The following is a 21,238-nucleotide window of genomic DNA, read 5'->3' as shown; positions in this document are numbered from 1 at the left end:
GAATGGAGGGGACAGTTTTGTCGGCTCTCTACATGCATAAAATCACACTCAGTGAAGGGCCCTCCCAAAGGCTGGTTGGGGACAGGAAGAACTCAAATCCTGGCTCATCTTCTTATACGGACCATTTTTACGATCAAGGTTAATGGATTCCAACTTGAGATTTACAGTAAAAGAAATGGGAATCTGATTTTTTTTTCCTTTTTTTTTTAGACGGAGTCTCACTCTCTCACCAGGGCTGGAGTGCAGTGTCAAGGTTTCGGCTCACTGCACCCTCTGCCTGCCGGTTCAAGCGATTCTCCTGCCTCAGCCTCTGGAGTAGCTGGGACTACAGGCATATGTCACCACACCTGGCAGGAATCTGAACCTTACAGTCAATATTTCAAAAAGCCCAATAAGAAACGTAGATTTACGGCCGGGCGCGGTGGCTCAAGCCTGTAATCCCAGCACTTTGGGAGGCTCCGGACGCGGGCAGATCACGAGGTCCAGGAGACTCGAGACCTCATGCCCTCTAAACATAAATCTAGCGTTGAAAATACTCCTGTGTTATGAACCACTGGAATTGGCTATTCTATAATGACAACACAAACCCATTAGTTCACTTTTCTCTCTGCAAAACTTCATTGCCAGTAAACTCCTACGTTTCCTTTTCTTTTTTTTTTTTTTTTGAAGAAGGGAAGTCTCGCACCTCCGTCTCATACTAAAAAAAAATACAAAAAACTAGCCGGCGCGCAGGTGGCGGGCGCCTGTGTCCCAGCTACTCCGGGAGGCGAGGCAGGAGAATGCCGTAAACCCCGGGAGGCCCGGAGTTTTGCAGTTGAGCTGAGATCTGGCCACCTGCACTCCAGCCTGGGGGTGACAAGAGCCCGAGACTCCCCTTCTCAAAAAAAAAAAAAAAAAAACAAAAAAAGAAACGTAGATTTACTGGCAATGAAGTTGCAAAAGTGAACTAATGGTTTTGTGTTGTTTTCATTTTTTATAGAATTATGCCAATCCAGTGTCATAACACAGATTATTTAACAATTAGCAGAAGGAGTGACTGGCATGATACAAGTCTTTGATGAATACAGTTAATTTAGTAGGCCAAATCTTTCTGAATACAAGGTCCCTAGAGAGAAAAATAGCTGTTGTTTAAAGGCAGGGAACCATTTACCCACTTCAACCTAATTGTTTTACAGTTCAGGTGGTTAACTGAGGCTCCCAGAAGTAAAGAATTTGGCCAGAGACCTTAAGTGATGAAGACAACACTCAAATCTTGCTCTAAGAGTTAAATTCTTCCCATTCTTCAAAGTTAAATTCTTCCCCCGCTTCTAAGTTTTTTCCCCTAAAATCTTCCTTTTTTTTTTTTTTTTTTTTTTTGAGATGGAGTCTTGCTCTGTCGCCCAGGCTGGAGTGCAGTGGCCGGATCTCGGCTCACTGCAAGCTCTGCCTCCCGGGTTCAGGCCATTCTCCTGCCTCAGCCTCCCGAATAGCTGGGACTACAGGCGCCTGCCACCTCGTCCGGCTAGTTTTTTGTATTTTTTTAGTAGAGACGGGGTTTCACCATGTTAGCCAGGATGGTCTCGATCTCCTGACCTCGTGATCCGCCCGTCTCGGCCTCCCAAAGTGCTGGGATTACAGGCTTGAGCCACCGCGCCCGGCCTAGATCTTCCTAAGTTTTTAACTTTCCCTCCACTATCATGCATACACTCACATACTAGTAACTATTAGCTGTGACAATTTCTGTGGTTTATATAAAGTGGCAGGAGGGTATGTTAAGTCACTATCAAGGACATATCTTAGATAATATAATAAAAACACGAGGATAAAAGAAATGGTATTTGAGTGTGAAAATTTTCATTGGGTGAACTCTAAGCTGTTCAAAATAACAGTCAGAGCATGGTGAATATATTTTAAAAAATGACAGATCACTCCCCTGTGTAATAAGGTCTGCATGGCTATCCCTGCTCCCAGTAACCCATCAGAGAACCAGATGTGCCCTTTATATTAGGGGGCTGGGCAATCAGGCAAATCCAAAGTGAGGGACATTCTGCATATGACTGTCAATGGGCTATAAAAGAGTGGGGGACCATTAAAGAATAAAGGATACTTAAAAGACATGATAACTGAATGCAACAACACATGACCCTCGAGTGGATCCTAGATTAAAACAAAACAAAAACGGCTATTACAAAAACACCAAGCTGCAAAAGATATTATTGGGACAATTGGGGAAATTTGGATATGGACTGTATATTAGATGCTGCGGCTGTATCATTCATTGTTAAGTGTACTGAATGTGATAGCGGTATTGTGGTTATATAGGAGGATGTCCTTGTTCCTAGAAGATACTTACTTGTAACTGTACAGAGGGTGAAGTGATATATGCACCTAACGGGAGTAAGGAAGGGAGAGAGGTGAAGAGAAGGGAAGTGAGGAATGAGTGAAGAGGAGAGAGAGAGAGAGGGAGAAGGAGAAATAGGAGAGAAGAGGAGATAAGAGATGTTGAGAGAAGAAAAGAGGCTGAGTGAAAGAAGACTTACGCAAGAGCAGGCTGAGTGCAATAATAGGCTTGTTGTACCATTCAAAAAGTATGCTAACAGATGAAAGGTTATGTGAGTGCTCAACTATTCTTTCCACTTTTCTGAAGGTTTGCAATTTTTCAAAATGAAAAGTTGGGAATAACTTAGAGTGCTAGAAAGTAATGTTGTATCTGTGCACAGCGGAAAGAGTGAGCCCTTAAAGCCAAACTGTTTCTTATAATGCATGGCGCGAAAGGCCTCTCTGTTGCGAGATTTGACAGTCGGCTGTCCGCCAAAGGGAAGAAGGCAAGTCAGAGTGTCTGATACTTATGGGTTAAATTTCCTCCACTGGGACATTATGGTAGTTACATGATTTCTAATTAAGAAGGTAAACACCCTAACATTTATTTTAAAAAAACACTTAGTACAAACTAGTTACACATTTGTAAGAGTATAAATATTTTTGGAGTTGAAAAAGGTCAATAAATGGTAAAATCATTCTGATTTTAATGTTCATGTACATATGTTCACTGGTTACTGCTTTGAATTTAATTTAAGACGGCCTTTTTAATAAGCAGAAAATGTGCATTTTTATATTGTTTAAATTTAATATGGATTTTTCTTCAAAACAACACAGACATTCAGGCTACTTGTAAATGATACAAGATTTTTTGCTAATGAGGCATTATGTAGAACATATGCAAAAATCACAACTCAGTCTTCCAAAATAGACCACAACAACAGGAAAAAACATGATTTTAATAAAAAAGAGCAGCACTGGGCTTTGACTTCAAAGCAATTAAGGGCTTTGGATAACCAAAAGTTTATGTCAAGCTGATGCCAAACCAAACTGGCCTATTAAACACATACTATGAAGAGTTTCTGTAATATTCTATGAAAAGGCTCTTTGCCATAAATATCAAGCGCTGGCACTCTGAAGATTACAACTACATTAGGTTCATGTTTGAGAACAAGGAGTCCAACATCCAGATCAGGCTTCTAGAATTTCAAATCTGAAATAATGCATCTGTGAAAGAAAAGTTTAAACATGTTTCCCATTTTGTGATTTTTCTCTACAGTAAATTATACCAAGTTTTATATTCTCCCTAATGTTTTTTTCAAGTTTTCCATTAGTCTCAAAAAAATTGCTGTTACATATAAAATTATAAGCTATGTGTAAACATGTAAAAAAGGCATTGAAGATCCTTATTTTAAGCTATTTCCTCAGTTTCAACAACTGTATTTCAAGCAACAATATGCTATTCATTATAGGTATCTTTCCTTCTAAGCAAATAACATGTAAATTTTCAATTTTATAAAATCAGTGAGGTAGGTGACACACTGATTTATTTCTCTGGTCTCTGCAATAAAAGTTCCTTTGCCTGTAATACTCATTTTGTCTCTGCTTTTAATTCTTGATGTGACAAAAACAGACTGCTACAGAGTAAATAATATAGCCCCCTAAGAAGGGACTTACCTCTTCTATGTGTATATGTTGGTGTCTCTTGTTGGTAATATTTATAGTAGGAAAGTATGTATCCTTGTCTATCACTCTATTTCTTCTGTTGTTCTAGTTTTAGGATTGAAGGACTTTTGGATTTCCCTTTCAGTTAACACCAGCTCCTAAATGATCACATCCCTTTGGAAAAGGGAATGGCCAACACAGTGTCCGCTTTACTCTATATGAACTTGAGAAATGTAATAGGGAAAGCAATCCTTGACAACCTTGTACTCAGTGGTTGAGTAAAGATGGGGACTGACCCAAGCTTGAGCTTGGCCCCATGTGAATTTTTACATTCAGACTGTGTCTTAAACATGGCTGCTGGCATTTATTAAGATCACCATATTCAGTGTTGAGGTCTGGTCCTTTAGCACTGCTTCTCACAAGGAACCATTCTTGGTTTTTAAAGTAGGCCAAATCTAAATCTTCTTCCTACAGAAATATGAATAACTCGGAGGTATTCAAGCTTATGCTTTAGCCAGAGTTCAAATTACATCCCCTAATTTAAATATGAATCTCGAAAATATTCATGTTTCTTTTGCCTTGCACTTAGAAAGGTATATAATGTCACTAGACATAAAGGATTTCTCATACAATTTAATTTTACACATAGTTTTTTAGGAATAGAATTTTTAGAGGTAACAATAATCTGATAAATCTATGAAATATAAAGCTTTTATATATTTTAGTCCACTTTTTTTTAACGAGTCTGATATTAAGCATCCTTTCTTAGTTTCCTTATATATTACCACATACGTTTAGTTTGTTAAAAGATGAATAAACTCCGAATCTGAAATGAAAAGCTAGAAAATCTTACTTGGTTTTTCTAATAAGAACCTAGCCATACAAGTATGATATTACACTTGTTGGAAAGGAGAAAAACAAATAGAGTAACTAGGTCTGGTTTAAAAAAAAAAATCCAGAGAAATAAAAGAGACATTATAACCAAATGCTACGTGTAGACCTTATTTGGATTCCAGTTCAAATGAACAGTAGAAAGACATCTTCACAGAAGTTTGACTATAAACTAGTTATTAGACAATATCAAAGAACTACTGTGATTTTTATTAGGGATGATAATGGCATGGTAGATACGTTTTTAAAAATTCCTTTTCAGACAGAAATAGAGGTTGAGTATTTATGAGTGAGGTGACATGATATCTGGCTGGGGATAATTAGGAAAATAAATGTGAGGGGACAGATAAACAAGATTGGCAAGACGCTAATAGTTGTTAAAGCTGAGTGATGTGCATGTGGGGGTTCAATATACTATTCTCTACTTTTGGGTATGCTTAGTTCAAAAAAAAAAAAAAAAACAAACGAAAAAAATCCATAAAGGGAAAACATAATTCAAGGAAGAATATGTTAAAAAGATAAAGTATTGTTGAAAGCACAATGTCAAAGCAGAAAATGAATGAACAGGTACTAGGAACCAAAAAATGGCAAAAGAGGATTGGAAATAAAATATCGTACATTATAAAATGTCAGAGATGACAAAAACAAGCAACCCCTATTTTATAAATGGTGCTGGGAGAACTGGCTAGCCATATGCAGAAAACTGAAAATGGGCCCCTTTCTTACACCTTATACAAAATTCAACTCAAGATGGATTTAAGGACTTAAATGTAAAACCCAAAAGTACAAAAACCCTAGAAGAAAACATAGGTGATATCATTCAGGATATAGGCATGGGCAAAGATTTCACAACAAAGATGCCAAAGCAACTGCACCAAAAGCAAAATTGACCAATGGGATCTGATTAAACTAAAGAGTTTCTGCACAGCAAAAGAAACTATGAACAGAGTGAACAGACAACCTACAGAATGGGAGAAAATTTCTGCAATCTATCCATCTGACAAAGGTCTAATATCCAGCATCTAGAAGGAACTTAAACAAATTTACAAGAAAAAAAAGTCAAACAACCCCATTACAAAGTGGGCAAAGGACATGAACAGACTTCTCAAAAGAAGACATCATGTGGCCAAAAAACATATTAAAAAAAAAAAAAGCTCAACATCACTGATCATTAGAGAAATGCAAGTCAAAACCACAATGAGATACCATCTCACACCAGTCAGAATGGTGGGTCAAAAAACAACAGATGCTGGTAAGGTTATGGAGAAAAAGGAATGCTTTTACACTGTTGGTGGGAGTGTAATTTGGTTCAACCATTATGTAAGACTGTGTGGCCATTCCTCAAAGAACTATAGGCAGAAATACCATTTGATGAGGAAATCCCATTACTGGGTATACACCCAAAGGAATAAAAATTGTTCTATTATAAAAACACATGCACAGGTATGTTCACTGCAGTACCAGTCACAATAGCAAAGATATGAAATTGACCTAAATGCCCACCAATGATAGGCTAGATAAAGATAATGTGGTACATATATACCATGGAATACTATGCAGCCATAAAAAAGAATGAGATCATGGCCTTTGCAGGGACATGGATGGAGCCGGAGGTCATTATCCTTCACGAACTAATGCAGAAACAGAAAACCAAACACTGCATGTTCTCACTTTAACTGAGAGCTAAATGATGAGAACAGATGGACACACAAGGTCAGGGGAATAACACACACTGGGGCCTGTCAGAGGGTGAGGGGTGGGAGGAGGAAAAGCATCAGGAAGAATAGCTAGTGGAAGCTGGGCTTAATATCTGGGTGACGGGATTATCTGTGCAGCAAACCACCATGGCACATATTTACCTAACAAACCTGCACATCCTATACATGTACCCCTTAACTTAAAAGTTGGAAAGTATTAAAAAAATGTTTTTTAATGTCATAGATGAAAAGGCAGCAAGGATACTATCTACAGGTCCTACTGTCATCTTATCACAGCCAACAGATTACAATCCAAACTTGGAATATTAGGGATCTTTTTAGGATTACAAACTGGTAGCATATTATGGAATTACCATCTTTTAAAGTTGAAAAAACTAATGCTGGACTTAACGTACAAGGTATGCCAACAGCTGAGTGCTTGTCACCCATACTTCTCTCAGTAGTTACAATCAAATGGTATCAGAACTTCCTGCAATCTTGGCAAATGGGGTAAATGAACAGAGAAAACAATATGAGGGTGATTTCCACCCATCAGAAGCTGCTTAAAAGCACAGCAGGTTAGGGAAAACTGTCCTTAGACTAGAGTTCTTGACAGCAGTTGGTAGGTCGAGCATAGGCTTATATGAAGAATGTTAAGTAGAAACATGATTTTTAAACAGACTAGATAAACTTATCCTTTTATGGCACATGATAAAGTATTTTAAACTAATTTTGACCTTATCCAAGTGATATTTCTGTTTTAACATACCTTTGATCTGTAGCTTGCTGTTCTCGAAGCTGAAGAAGAGATAACTCAATTTCATTTTCTTTTCTCCTCAACTGAGTTTTCAGGATCTCAGCCAAGTGCTCTAACTCCTCTATCTGGTCTCTTTGTGACTGAATAACATTTTCCCTGAAATAAAGGGCCTTTGTAAGAACTTGTAGTTTGAGGAAAAATTTTCAGTAGTTAAGATCAGTGCAAAGAAAGTTCTTCATGAAAAAGAGCAAGCAGAAGTTAAAAAATTTAGCTTAAGTGCCTCTGCACACAGTGAAATAGTAGCAGATTAAATGTGATGATTTGGAAATACATATGGAACAATGCAAGATACTGCTTTTTATGATAAGGTCCTGGGCAATGGATTGGACTTTGGTTTGATTCAATTAAGTAAGTATTTATTGTGCAGTACACCTACTATGTATGCCACAATCTGGTCTTCAGAATATTTATATGCCTTTGTTCTCTCATATATGCACATCTGCTTATAACACCCAAATTAACACTTCAGAGAGAGGTGGCAGGAAATTTGCCAAGTATAACTTAGTGGTCTCTGGCAAGCATTTATGCCAGACTCTATCATGTCTGGCAGCATCATACTGTAATGAGCCTCAGGAACTGGTATAAACATTGGCTTTTCAGGTGATCATCAGGCAACAAGGTTATGTCTAGTCTTTTATTTTCCTGCAGGCTAAACATTACTGTAATTGCTACTTAAAATATTCAAAATGAAACATTTGAAGACCATATTATTCTTAAGCAACTATCTTAAGTAGGATACTGTGTGCCATGTTTTCCTTTCTCATGAAGTATTGTTACTTTTTGATGATCCAGGTGAAGGCTTAAAGTGGAACCTTACCTTCATTTGTGTGACTCACGGACACTGAAACCATGAGGCTTGGATTAACTAGAAAAGTAAGCTAAATATGGTAGAAGTAACTTTTTTGAAACCATGATATGATGAAGAATGCAGTGCTACAGACTCACAAGAAAACAAAATCTGAAATCCATAAGTATCTGATAACTCCAAACTTTTATGCCACTCCCCAATTCTTTATTTTTTTTTTTAACCAAGAAAAGGGTTAATTGATTCAGGATCTAAAAAAATTACCTGTGATTTTCTGGGAATAAAAATGTTGTCTTTAAAGCTTACACTATTCTAACTGACTAGACTTTATGTCATTCCTCTGAGGGTAAAATTACAATAAAGAAGACTATTCGATAAATCCTTCCATTAAGGCAGCTGGATAAGTTCTTCATTTTCCTCATTTTTCTGAGAACATGTTATACAATATCTGTTGTTACCCTACAGAACATAGCTGTATTTCAGTGGAGCAAACTGTTTATATATAGCCCAGTTTGGTTTAAAATAAAGGAAAGGGAAGGATAAAAAAAAGACATTATCAATAACCAAAGTTCTCAAGTGACCAAAAAAAGAACACATACAAATTTCTTATTTCTCCTCTGGCTTCTTCAAGTAAAGTGTTGCCATATTTTGTAAACATGGGATGTAGAGTTTCTGCTACATCTACATCTTGGAATCTTATACCTAAAAACAAAGTAATAAAATATGATTATAAAATTGAAGTTAGAAAAGAAGGATCTTTGATTTGCTATAATAAGGATATTTATAATAAAATCTCTTATTAAGTATTAAGAGGTATGTGTTTTATAGTACACAGAATTATAAATACACTGCCAAAGGGAATATATGATCTCAGCCACCAGAAGGCATTAAATAAAACACAGCAGCAAGTATTGCTCATTTTGCAAATCTACTGTAGAAATCAAATTACCTAGAAATAATTTTATTCAACTTAAGATTTAGACTCCTGCAGTAATTTCTGAAATAAATCACTCTTCTATCCAAGCTTTAACAATGTAAATAGGTTATAAAAGCTTGATTTTTTCCCCAGTGTTTGTGATAAGGGTTTTTTTTTTATTTTTAAATTACTCATTTATATTCCTTGCCCTTAAATGTTTAAGTAAAAATGTTTTCTGCATTTTGATTTATTCCAACCCAGTAAGAAAAATCCCTATTTATGAAAAGGTACTTTGAGAATGGATCATCACTAGAATTCCTTTAAATAAAACATTTCCCTGTTGCACTTAAAATATGTTTTTTCTTATAGAAATAACTATGTACAATTTTGCAGAGACAGTCTCATTGTTAAAAATAAGATATATTCTTAATTATGTGAGTTATTTTACATTCATAGAATAAATACTAGAGTTTAAGGTAGATAAAGCATCACAGATGATTAAGATTTTTAAATTGAGAACAAAACAACACATTTATTCTCTTTAGAAAAGTTAACTTTCTAAAAGTGAGATTTAATTGCTCTGCATATTCTCAGTAAAGAGAAAATTTAAAAAAAGAAAAGAGAATTTTAACAAGAATAATGGAACTATTACTTGCTCTTTCCAAAGCAGTCAATACCTATTGCTGTAATCCTGAAAAATAGAAAAGGCTCTCCCTAAAACATTAAAATAGTTTTCTGTGTTAGAATTTGCCAATTATATTATTTTGGCAATAATGGTAATTCTTACACTTTTCCTACATACATCATGAAAAAATTCAACATTACTAGTGGAAATAAAAAATACTCAAAACATATCTTAAAACTTACAGTCTCATGTCGATTTGCCAATGGCTATATAACCTTTTAAAGACTGATACATAGTATTTGTACATATTGGTGGGGTACATGTGGTATTTTGATGCATGTATACAATGTATAATGATCAAATCAGGGTATTTAGGATATCTATCACCTTGATCATTTATCATTTGTGTTGGGAATATTTCAAATCTCTTCTGGTTATTTTGAAATATTCAGTATGCTGTTGTTGCCTATAGACACTATACTGTGCTATAAAACACTAGAACTTTTAATCTATCTAACTGTATCTATGTGCCCATTAACATTAATCAATGTCTTTTCATCCTCCCCAGCACCCCATACCCTTCCCAGCCTCTAGTAACTATCATTCTACTCTCTACCAATGGTTACATTTTAAAACCTTTGCTTTACAAAGATTTCTGTTCCACTGGTTCCTCACAATAAGTATTGTTTCTATATTACATTGATCACACATTTAGCCAGTGCTTTCCATCCTTTATCCTGACAAGGCACAAACAGAAAACAGTAGTATTTGTACAGCAGCTTGATGGTAAAGGCTGCTTGTGACCAGAGAGGGGTTTTAGGGTTCTTAGCCAGCCATCCCAGGCTGAGATATTTTCCTGACAAGTCTGGCCTGTCTCAGCCTCAAAGGCAGTCCTGAAGAGCCTGTTAAGGTGTCAGTTTTGGTAATGATGCCTCAGGTTTACTCATAAAGACTGATTAAGAAAGTATTCATCACTACTTAATGTTTTGTGTCACTTCCATGTCCTGAACTCTATCCTGAACAGTGAGAAAGGTCTGAATCACCAACAGAGTACAAACGTAAGGAGAAATTTAAACTATGTAGTCATGTTTTTAAGAGTCTGCTGATCTGTGGCTCTTAATTTCGCTATAGGGAGAAACTTCCAGCAAACTCTCCTGTCTGAACAGCAATTTATAGCACTAGATTAGCTTGCCATTTTAATTAACATTGACAATATTATGATTTTATCAAAGAGAAAGTCAAAACTTATTTTTCTCTTTCTAAAGACACTTAAAAGCATGAATAATACAGAAACAAAACTTCGTGTTTTTTTGTGTTAAGTGAACTAATAAAACTTCAGTTTAGATTTAATGTAAAATCTGGCATTAGACTTATTTATTTATTTTTGAGACCGAGTCTCCTCTGTCAACCAGGCCGGAGTGCAATGGCGCAATCTCGGCTCACTGCAACCTCTGCCTCCCGGGTTCAAGCGATTCTCCTGACCCAGCTTCCTGAGTAGCTGGGATTACAGGCGCATGCTACCAAGCCCAGATAATTTTTTTAATTTTTAGTAGAGACGGGGTTTCACCGTGTTAGCCAGGATGGTCTTGATTTCCTGACCTTGTGATCCGCCCGCCTTGACCTCCCAAAGTGCTGGGATTATAGGTGTGAGTCACTGAACCCGGCCTAGACTTACTTATTTTTAGAGACAGTGTCTCACTATGTTACCCAGGCTGGACTCAAATTCCTGGGCTCAAGTAATCCTCCCACCTCAGCTTCTCGAGGACTTCAGGTGTACGCCATTGTGCCTAGCGTGAACATTATTTTTATTTAGTATAAAAGATCTTGCAGACTTTAGAGATCATCTTGCCCAGTTCCAGTTCCAGATGGCAAAACTAAGGTTCAGAGAGGATAGGTCACTTTAAAGGTAAAATATATTATTGTGCGAGCTACCATCTCCTGATCTCTTATCCAAGCTGTATTATTATCACTCCATTTTATAGATGGGGAAAATGAGGCTGAGGTCAGTATTATCTTCCAAGTAAAAAAGTTAAGCAGTGGCAGAATATACTTTCTGATTTATAATTTATTATGCTTACTTTAGTTGTATTCAGAGTCTACTGCCAATCTCACATAGCTAGGAGTAGCTAAGCCCTTTCATCCTGCAGCTGCCTCCTGCCTGTGTGGAGGCCTTATTGACTTCAAAGGAACTCTATCTAGGGAAAAGATAGTGTTAACATTTTGGCTTGGAGAGCAAACTACAACAAATTTTTCTCCCTTTCTGTTCATGGTTTTTTTTGTTTTGTTTTGTTTTGTTTTGTTTTAATTCTTCAAAGAATTTAAACTAGAGTTTTACATGCTACTTTATATCCCTAAAAATGTTTGGTCTTTATGTAAAGTATATTGCAAACAAAAACCAATTAGAACTAAAACCTAATTTCCTTTCCTAGTAGTTGAAATTTTAAAATGTTACTTAAGATATTTATTGAATTGTGGTTCCACTATAATAAAGTTTCTCTGTGGGTGAAGAGAACTGAAAATTTTTATTAGAAATATTTATGTTCTAAATTGAGTCTTCTCTACACAATTGAATTACTTTGCAACTTGGGTACTTTTAGGTTATTAATTTTTAAAGTGAATAAAGTGATTGGCCTATGATCATTTTTAGAGATGGAAGAGACCTTTATCGTCACTTGTTTCAAGCCTTTTACTTTACACGTAAAGAAAACTCAGGGTCACAGTGATTAGGAGACTTGTCTAAGGTCACCAGCTAGTAAGTGGAGAAATAAGGACTCAACTTTTTAAACCTCTGGTTACATGCACATGCCACTGTCATGCTACTGCCATCCAACGAGAAAGATTTCAATACTTTTGCAAATTTTCGAAATGATCTTTGGATGAAGAACTTAAATGTGATCATTCAATACAGTAAATGTGGTCATATGTAAGCAAACTAGTTTCTCTACCTGCCTAAGTACAGTGTATTTAACCAACCCAAACTCAATTCAACTCATTTTACTTAGTTTCATACATGTCTCTTACATTAAGGTTATGCGGAATGTTTTTACTAAATTTGAGACTGATATAGTGATTCTTAAATAATCTTCGACATTATTTTATCAAAGAGAAAGTAAAAAATTATTTTTCTCTTCCTAAAGACGCTTAAAAGCATGAACAACACAGAAGTAAAACTTTGTGTTTTTTTTTGTTGTTGTTAAACAATCTAATAAGACTTCAGTTTAGATTTAATGTAAGCTTTGTTTTACCTTTCCTGGGGCATTCCTGTAAGCCCGCATTTTCATTTGCTTTTCTACGCCCAGTGTTAATACGAGATTGTACATTATTGTATGGAGTTTGCCTGCAACCCTGGGTTTGAAGTTGCTGTTTGGCTGAAATCAGTCTGTTTTTGAGGGCTTCATTTTGTCTTTCAAGCTCATGAACTTTCTCTTGCAGCTGCTCAATCATTTCTTCCATTTCCACATCTCTTCCCAGCCGCTTGGGGCCGCCACCAACCCGCTCATATCTTTTCTTGTCATTAACTAGCCGTATTAACTTGGTGGCCATTCTGGGGAAATAATAAAAAGATGAAAAGGAATGTGAGAAGTCAGCATAAAATGCATTCTGTTGAAAGGAACATAATCACTGTGAAGACTTCAGTGCAGAACCTGAATAATAAATTTCAGGTTTTGATGTAACTATTACTGCCTGTGAAGAATCCTTTGATGATAATTGAAACCACTGGGCAACAATCTGCTTTATAGCACTGACAAATAACAGTTTCCTAAGGCTTATCATTTAAGGTTAGTAAAGAGAGGACACATATTTACTCCATATGTTCCTGAAATTTTTAACGCATGACCTTATATAGGAATGCTGTATGCAGTTGAGTGTAGTTACAGATTGTGGATGTGGTGGGTTATATCCGCAATCCACAGTAAGTTAAAACTTTTGAAAAGTGTGTTAAGACTGTGCAGCATTTAGGTAATATATTGTTTTCAGTTTCTCCAGGATTAAGACACACTATAAATACAAAAATGTTAGAATGCATAAATGCACACATATAAAGCCCAATGAAAAATCCAAAGGAAACCAAAATGCACCAATAAATGTTGCTTAGTGCTCAAGAAACACTTATGTTTAATGGTAAAAAATAATTAGATGCAAAAGCATCATTTTAATGCTATCTTTAAATTTGGACATAAATTGTGCTTTTGACATATCAGGAGTTTATAATCTTGATTCTTTTAAGTTTTGATAAAAACTGGTTAGAAAGAACAAAAGACAGAAAGGGCACATGGGGGTGATGTAATATACACGTACGGAAAACATGCCTGACAGTGAATGGAAAAATCTTGGCAGGACAAGAAAGAAAAGGTGGCTTTGATGAGAGACACAAGTTCAAGACTTTACAAAATTGGTCGCACATCTTCAATAGCTGATTCTAGTTTATAGTGAATCTATTTTTATAAAGACCCAGACAGGAGATTGAAAATAAAACACACTTCATTTTTCTTTAAATGGGTTTTGCTTTATTTTAGCATGGTTATGGACAGAAGCTTTTACTTAAGGGAACAAAAGTGAAATAAAAAAATCCTTAATAGCTTTGGGATGTCACAGAACAACCTTTTTTCTGCCCTAAGCAGAGTCCGCTGTAAATGCGGTAGTAATACATGTCTATCTACACTTCTGGCTACTCGGCCTACAGCATGTGGCGTCAGGGAGAGCTATGCATAACATAATCAGTTAAGATTGTTTTCTCCTTCCCTTGAGGCACATCCATTAAGCATGCTTTATAAAGGATATAGGATAATAAAAACCAAGATCCAAGAGTACCACAAACACTCTAGTAAAATAATCAATGGATTAGTTCCTTTTCCACCTAATTCTGAGAATGATATATCACTGGGAAATTTGGGCAGGTACCACAGTCCAAGAGGGCTACATACCCTACCTAGTCCTTTAATGAGTTTAGGGTCCTGAGCCCCACCCAATGGCCTGTGCATAAAAGTAAGGTTGTCATACAAATGAGATGTCAACCTAAATATCTGAATTTTCTGTTACAGAGAGACTTTCACACAGAGATATAGATTACATTCAAAAGAAAGACACAGATTTAATATAAAAAGGCAGTTAACAACCAGAGAAAAATAAACGACCCTAATTTTTAAGGCAGGAAAAGCACATCAATAGGGGATCTTTAAATTCTTCAAATGATGTTCAAATAAACTTTGTCAAGAAACATGATTGCATGTGTTTGTCTCGTAATAGCCATACATTCCATTTGTTGGATTTATTTTATCATATTAATGAATCATACATGATCTGACAAAGTCTGATTGCTTATTTAAAAAGGTAGTTTTGGCTAGACGTGGTGGCTCACGGCTGTAATCCCAACACTTGGGGAGGCCAAGGTAGGCGGATCACCTGAGGTCAGGAGTTCATTTGAGACCAGCCTGGCCAACATGGTGAAACCCTGTCTCTACTAAAACATAAAAATTAGCCAGGTGTTGTGGCAGGCGCCTGTGATCCCAGCTACTCGGGAGGCTGAGGCAGGAGAATCGCTTGAACATGGCAGGTGGAGGTTGCAGTGAGCCGAGATCATGCCACTGCACTCAAGCCTGGGCAACAGAGTGAGACTTCCTTTCAAAAAAAAAAAAATAGAAAAAAAAAATAAATAAAAAGGTAGTTTATAAAATCTACATTTATAGGAAATAATAATATTTACTTTTTTTTTTTTTTTTTTTGAGACACAGTTTCGCTCTTATTGCCCAAGCTGGAGTCCAATGGCGCGATCTTGGCTCTCTGCAACCTCCGCCTCCCGGGTTCAAGCGATTCTCCTGCCTCAGCCTCTGAGTAGCTAGGATTACAGGCTTGCGCCACCATGCCCAGCTAGTTTTTTGTATTTTTAGTAGAAATGAGGTTTCACCATGTTAGCCAGGCTGGTCTCGAACTCCTGATCTCAAGTGATCCGTCCATCTCAGCCTCCCAAAGTGCTGGGATTACAGGCGTGAGCCACTGCGCCCGGCCTATTTACTTCTTAAGGATAAATTTAAAGACAGTTCTACCCATGTATCTAGGTCACAGTCAGTGGTGTGAGATTGAGAGGAATTTAGAGCTTTTGGGTCATATTGTTCATTGGATCATTACTCTCATAGTTAAGTAAAAGAAAATTCCAGGAGGTTAAATGGCTTGAACATACCATAGGCTAGTGGCAGAGAGATAACAGAATGCATACATACAACTTGATTCCTAGCTCAGTCTTTTTCCCATTAAACTACATGGCTCATTATTAAGTTGTTTTTTATTTTCTGGCTATGACAAATTACCAATGAGGTCAAATATGTGAATTCAATTCTTTTACTGACCAATTAGGTTTACAAAGAAAAAAGTTGTTAGGTGGTCAGAGCATACTACATGCCTCATTCTGACTGGCTGATGTGTGTGGGATAATGGTCAGAAAAGGAATCAGGCAAGTGAGTCACAAATCTTGAAAACAGCCCTCATCATGACTAAAACCCAACTCAAAGTAAAAGGCTTGCACATAGCAGGTCAGCGGGTTGTTAAAGTCCACAGAGTAGAAACTGAACTGGAACCACCTCCTCAGGATGGAATCTAAGCAGAAAAACCCTATTTTCATTCTTCAATGGCTGTCTCACCTTTTCTTTGAACCTAGAACATAAATATGAATACAGACCTGCTCATGATTATACATCTGAACACACTTTGTTTTTAATGCTGTCCCTTCAGAAGATAGGCACAGCATTTCTGAATAAAAAAGAATGAAAGAGTATCTACTCTTAAGAAATCATTTTGCCAAGATTTTTTGCACATAAATCAAAAGTGACAATACTGTTTCTTCAGAAACAGTACTCTTTGAAATCAATATAGAATCTAGTATAACCCAAGCAAAGTTAAATATGTTCCAGAGACTGAAGTGATGTTTTCATTAGTAAACCCCAAATCTTAAGGGAATGTGCATTCTAACAAGTTAGAATAGTTAGTTACTTTTTAAAACTTTCATTTTAAAATCAAGACATTTAAAACACAGATGCTTTGGCCATTTGCTTATTAAACTATAAATATTAAACCAAAAGTTATTTGTAGATATGATATACTCCTGGCACTCTTAGCTATTAGCTTTTTTCTTTTAAACAGCAAATTCAGACATAATAAACACTCATTATCTTTTTGGTTTATTATTCTAGTTTGCAAGATTTTCCATTTTTAAAAATTGTACTTATTTACATCCTGCCTTGTTCCAAAAAAGATTCAAGGTGGGGTTTTCAATTAAGTTTATAAAATACCATACCCTTCAAATTTTACTGAGTCAAGAAAAAAAGCTAAAAGCTTTTTATCATAACCTTTTAATTTTATCCTCTTGCTTGCGGGCATGTTGTTTAAGTAAAATGTTCTCATCATGCAAACGCAAAAATCTGTCTTCCAGTTCCTCACGACTGACACGTGACACTGCCTGGCGAGACTTCATTGTCCGTGTTGTTGAAGCTTCTGCAGAAATGCCAAGATAATTAATCGTGAGGTTACTTAAAATAGTCTCTAAAAACTCTTGATATTAATATCACCTCTGATGCACTAATCTTAGATTTTTTCCTTTGGGACCTACAGTTAAGATTGCTTTAGAAAATGCTGTAGTATTGTTTACATCAATTATGTAAGGTAAGAATAAAAATCTTTGCTATTAATACTTTACATACAGTACTAGGAATTTGAACAATAATAGTATCCATTCAAAACATATTCAAGTAGCCATTCTTTAAGAATATAATATGGAATTCTGATTCAATAAAGACTTTCGAATTTACATGCTGAATGTTGTGACAACTAAAAGAGTATCTGAAAGTTATTTTTTTACAAAGGCAAGAGTAAGAGTAATTTGGTAAACATAATATGACTAAGATATTTTTCTGCACTATGGGTGTTTTAGAAAACAAACTATAAAAGTTGTAAGATCAAATCAAAAAAACCCTAAATTTAAAATTATTATTTGAAAGCTTCACAAATAATTTCTCTATATACTACCTTATATAAATTTTAAGAATGTTTATACTCTTTAGCATGCATATATGATATCTTTTTACAGACGCTTAAATTTGGTATTTTCCATAACATTGTGAAGTAGGTCGATTTTCAACAATTCTCCAATAGAAACAAAGAACAAACTGATAGAGACTAAGGTCCTGTGATAGGTTACTGAGGACAACAATTGTACTCACAGAGTATCAAAACCCAATAAAGCCCTTTGCACACTTAAAATTTATTTGTATTTTAATACTCGATGCTCTCTGAAAGATAGCTGCAAAGCAAAGCTTACACATACTTTTTACTTTTAACAATAAAATCTGTGTAGCCAAAAATTAGCTGGGCGTGGTGGCGCACTCCTGTAAACCCAGCTGCACAGCGGGCTGAGGCAGGAGGATCGCTTAAACCTGGGAGGCGGAGGTTGCAGTGAGTGGAGATCCTGCCACTGCACTCCAGCTTGGGTGACAGAGTGAGACTTCATCTCAAAAAAAAAAAAAAAAAAAAAATAATGATAATAATTCTGTGTAGCCAAATTTTATCTTTTTCAATAAACAATAGATTGACCACTTTTCTGGTTTTCACAGTGGCCATTTACACTGTTCTGATTAAAAAGTGTATGTAGATTCCTAAATGGAAAGTATCTTAAATCCCTAGCCTTCTCAGGCTAGAGGGGGATTTCACATTTTCTATGAGCTGTTGATAATTGATACATGCATGACAGCATAGCTGACACAATGGACAAACAAAGATAAACAAAGCTCTCTGTTCTAAATTGTTCTTTAATGTGGTGCTTTTCTTTCTCAATTTGAAAGTGCTTTTTAGCTCTACAGCAACTACTAAGTGATAAAAGGATAAAGAAAACCTTTAATCCATATTAATTTGATAAAAAAAGTCACTATCACATGAGATACTCTACTTAAAAGGCAAAACACTTAAAATATGGCCTTTCCTCCCATATAAAATTTAAACACAAAGAAATGTTTTAATACTGAATGTAATTTAAACCAGGCAATTCGGTTTGGAGGCTTGATACTCTCTATGTAGTTTCTACTGATGTAAGGAATTTTAAAAAGATGATTTATGTTAATTTTTTATCAGAACAGAGGGGGGACTGTACATTTTCTATGAGCTGTTGATAACTGACACATGTAGTAAAATACCATATGTGTTCTAAACTCTCCATCTTTTTGTTTAGTACAATCAAGGACTATATAGTTACTTAAATGGTTTGGGTTGTATGAGTATCAGAAATACTTTAAATTAAAAGTAAAGAAGTCAGTGATCAAAGTTCATAACTGTAATAAATAACAGCTGGCCATACCTTGTAACCCTCCCATTCCAAAGAGGTTTAGACCTGTATCTTTCACAGGCAAGTCTCCTGCAGTCTCATCAGTTGGACCAGACATGGCCTAGCTGTGGAAAAAAGAAAATTCAAATAAACTCTTTCCAAGTTATTACATTAACTATGTAATGGAATGAATCAAATAAAATGAAAAAGGGACTAGAACTTTAATGGGCATCTTATTGTCCATATGTGCTGCTTGGAGAAGATGAAAGCTTCTCTTCTAAAAGTACTACTACATTCAATCATGGAGACAGTGTTCCTTTCAACAGTATATTTCCTACAGTTTGCTTAGGAAATGAGGTAAGATTATTGTTTAAGAAATACCTCCTCTCCATCCCTTTCCTCTCCCCAGCCTCCAAAAGAGAGCAGGTATCTTGGAAAACACTCAGGTCAGGAACTTGATTCAAATAGTTGCTCTATCATTAACGAATTAGTCAAGCCACCTAAACTCTCTGAGTTTCAGTCTCTCAGCTTTAAAAAGGAGAAAATAATACCTATCTCAGAGTTATTCTAATGGTAAATGGGATGAGTAAAGTAAAAGCACTGATCACATGTGCCTGAGATGTCAATATTACTCAAATATTAATTGTCTGCTTGATGCGCAAATGAGTGGGCAGTTCTAAGTTTTGTGAAAGAGGTTTCGTTGCATAAATTTACCAACTGGTTTACGTTTTTTTGTGTGTGTGTGTGTCTTGCCTTTGTTGCCATGAGGCTTAGGTCCCATGCAGAGTTCAACTACTTCGACATATAGGCTGTCTAGCTAATTCTGGTATTTTTATAGTTTCTATTCGTTACAGAAATGCACCACAGTAGCTTTATTTTGAATGTGGATACGAGTGGTCCACACAGTATCTAGTATGCAAAAATAAAGGATTTTATATTTTCATTTCAATCTACCTAGTAAGCTAAATGCAAACTGTGAATGAAGATACTCTAAAGGGCAGAGTTCTTAAGCTCTAGAATATTGGTTCTAGAATGTAAAGACCAAGAGAGTAGCAAGCTTCATTGTCTTGTTCACCTCTGTATTCTTTGAGGCTAGCATAAAGCTTGGTGCATTCTGAGAGCAGGCATTCATTAAATAGTTGTTGAGTGAGTGAATGGAGTCCGTGGGGTTTCAGGGTCTGTGAACCCAGAGATGGTTTACCAAATTTTGTATGTATACGTATATATGCAATATCTTTTAAGGAGGGTTCATAACTTTTATTATAACTCACAAATGGTGGAGAACCATTGCATTTTGCTGTTACAGAAACAGCTAACAGACAAATCCTTGGGAGATCATCTACTTCTTTTGGAAGTACTGCTATAGAAAAGGTCAATTTTTAGGATCCTGTTGACACACAGGCCCATGTATGAAAATGATTAGTTTTCCATGACAGAGTTAAGGTCACTTTAAAAATAATGAGAATGATGATGATGATGATGATGTTGATGGTGTTAACATTCATTGAATGCTTATTATGTGCCAGGTACTGTTCTAAGTGCTCTGTTATAGGAATTAATGAAGTGTCTTGCCATATCCTTGTGAGGTTGTTACTCAAATGATTACCGCTTTACAAATGAGGAAGCTGAGACACAGATTAGTTAACTCACTTAAGGTAGTAGTTGGAAGTATTAATAGTTGTATCTGGTGATATTTTTGGTTGTCACAACAAGGAAGGGGGATGCTACTGGCATCTAGTGAGTAGAGGCCAGGGATGATGTTAAATATCTTACAGTGCTTAGGAGACATAATAATGAATTATCCAGCCCAAAATGTTAATAATAGTGTGGAAGCTGAGTAATCCTGCACAATGCTGCAATGCCTCTCCAACACCATTTCATGTTATCCTTCTTTGCTCAGTATGCTTCACCTACATTATTCTTTACTTTCCTCGAACCCCCCACACCCTCGTGTACTCAAGGCCTTTGTATTAGCTGGCTCCTCAATCTCTGGAGTTCAGCTCACTTCCTCAGACAGGCTTTCCCTGACCATCCTATGTTAGAGTAGTCTTCCTTACATTTCTTCACTGTTTATTTCTTTTCTTTTCTTCTTTTTTTTGAGACAGGGTTTTGCTCTGTTGTCCGGGCTGGCCTGGAATTCATGGGTTCAAGTGATCCTCCCACCTCACCCTCCCAAGTAGCTGGAACTACAGGTGCATGCCACCACGCCTGGCTTGTTTC

General features: G+C 36.2%; 1 protein-coding gene across 1 annotated transcript in view; it reads right to left on the bottom strand.

The window, feature by feature from the left end:
• RPGRIP1L (RPGRIP1 like) overlaps positions 1 to 21,238 on the bottom strand; it is a 103,550-nt gene that overhangs the window by 81,196 nt on the left and 1,116 nt on the right. Inside the window, 5 exon segments of the mRNA XM_017874618.1 lie at positions 7,321 to 7,464; positions 8,773 to 8,875; positions 12,960 to 13,258; positions 17,055 to 17,199; positions 19,052 to 19,143. Of these exon segments, the coding sequence (XP_017730107.1) occupies positions 7,321 to 7,464; positions 8,773 to 8,875; positions 12,960 to 13,258; positions 17,055 to 17,199; positions 19,052 to 19,136 (776 nt within the window). The 5' untranslated portion in view covers positions 19,137 to 19,143.

Source organism: Rhinopithecus bieti, unplaced genomic scaffold (genome assembly GCF_001698545.2).
Source record: "Rhinopithecus bieti isolate Rb0 unplaced genomic scaffold, ASM169854v2 scaffold_8911, whole genome shotgun sequence".
In the NCBI taxonomy this organism is placed as follows: domain Eukaryota; kingdom Metazoa; phylum Chordata; class Mammalia; order Primates; family Cercopithecidae; genus Rhinopithecus; species Rhinopithecus bieti.
Note: the sequence above shows the minus strand (reverse complement) of the source record. Positions and strands in the feature narration are given on the sequence as shown.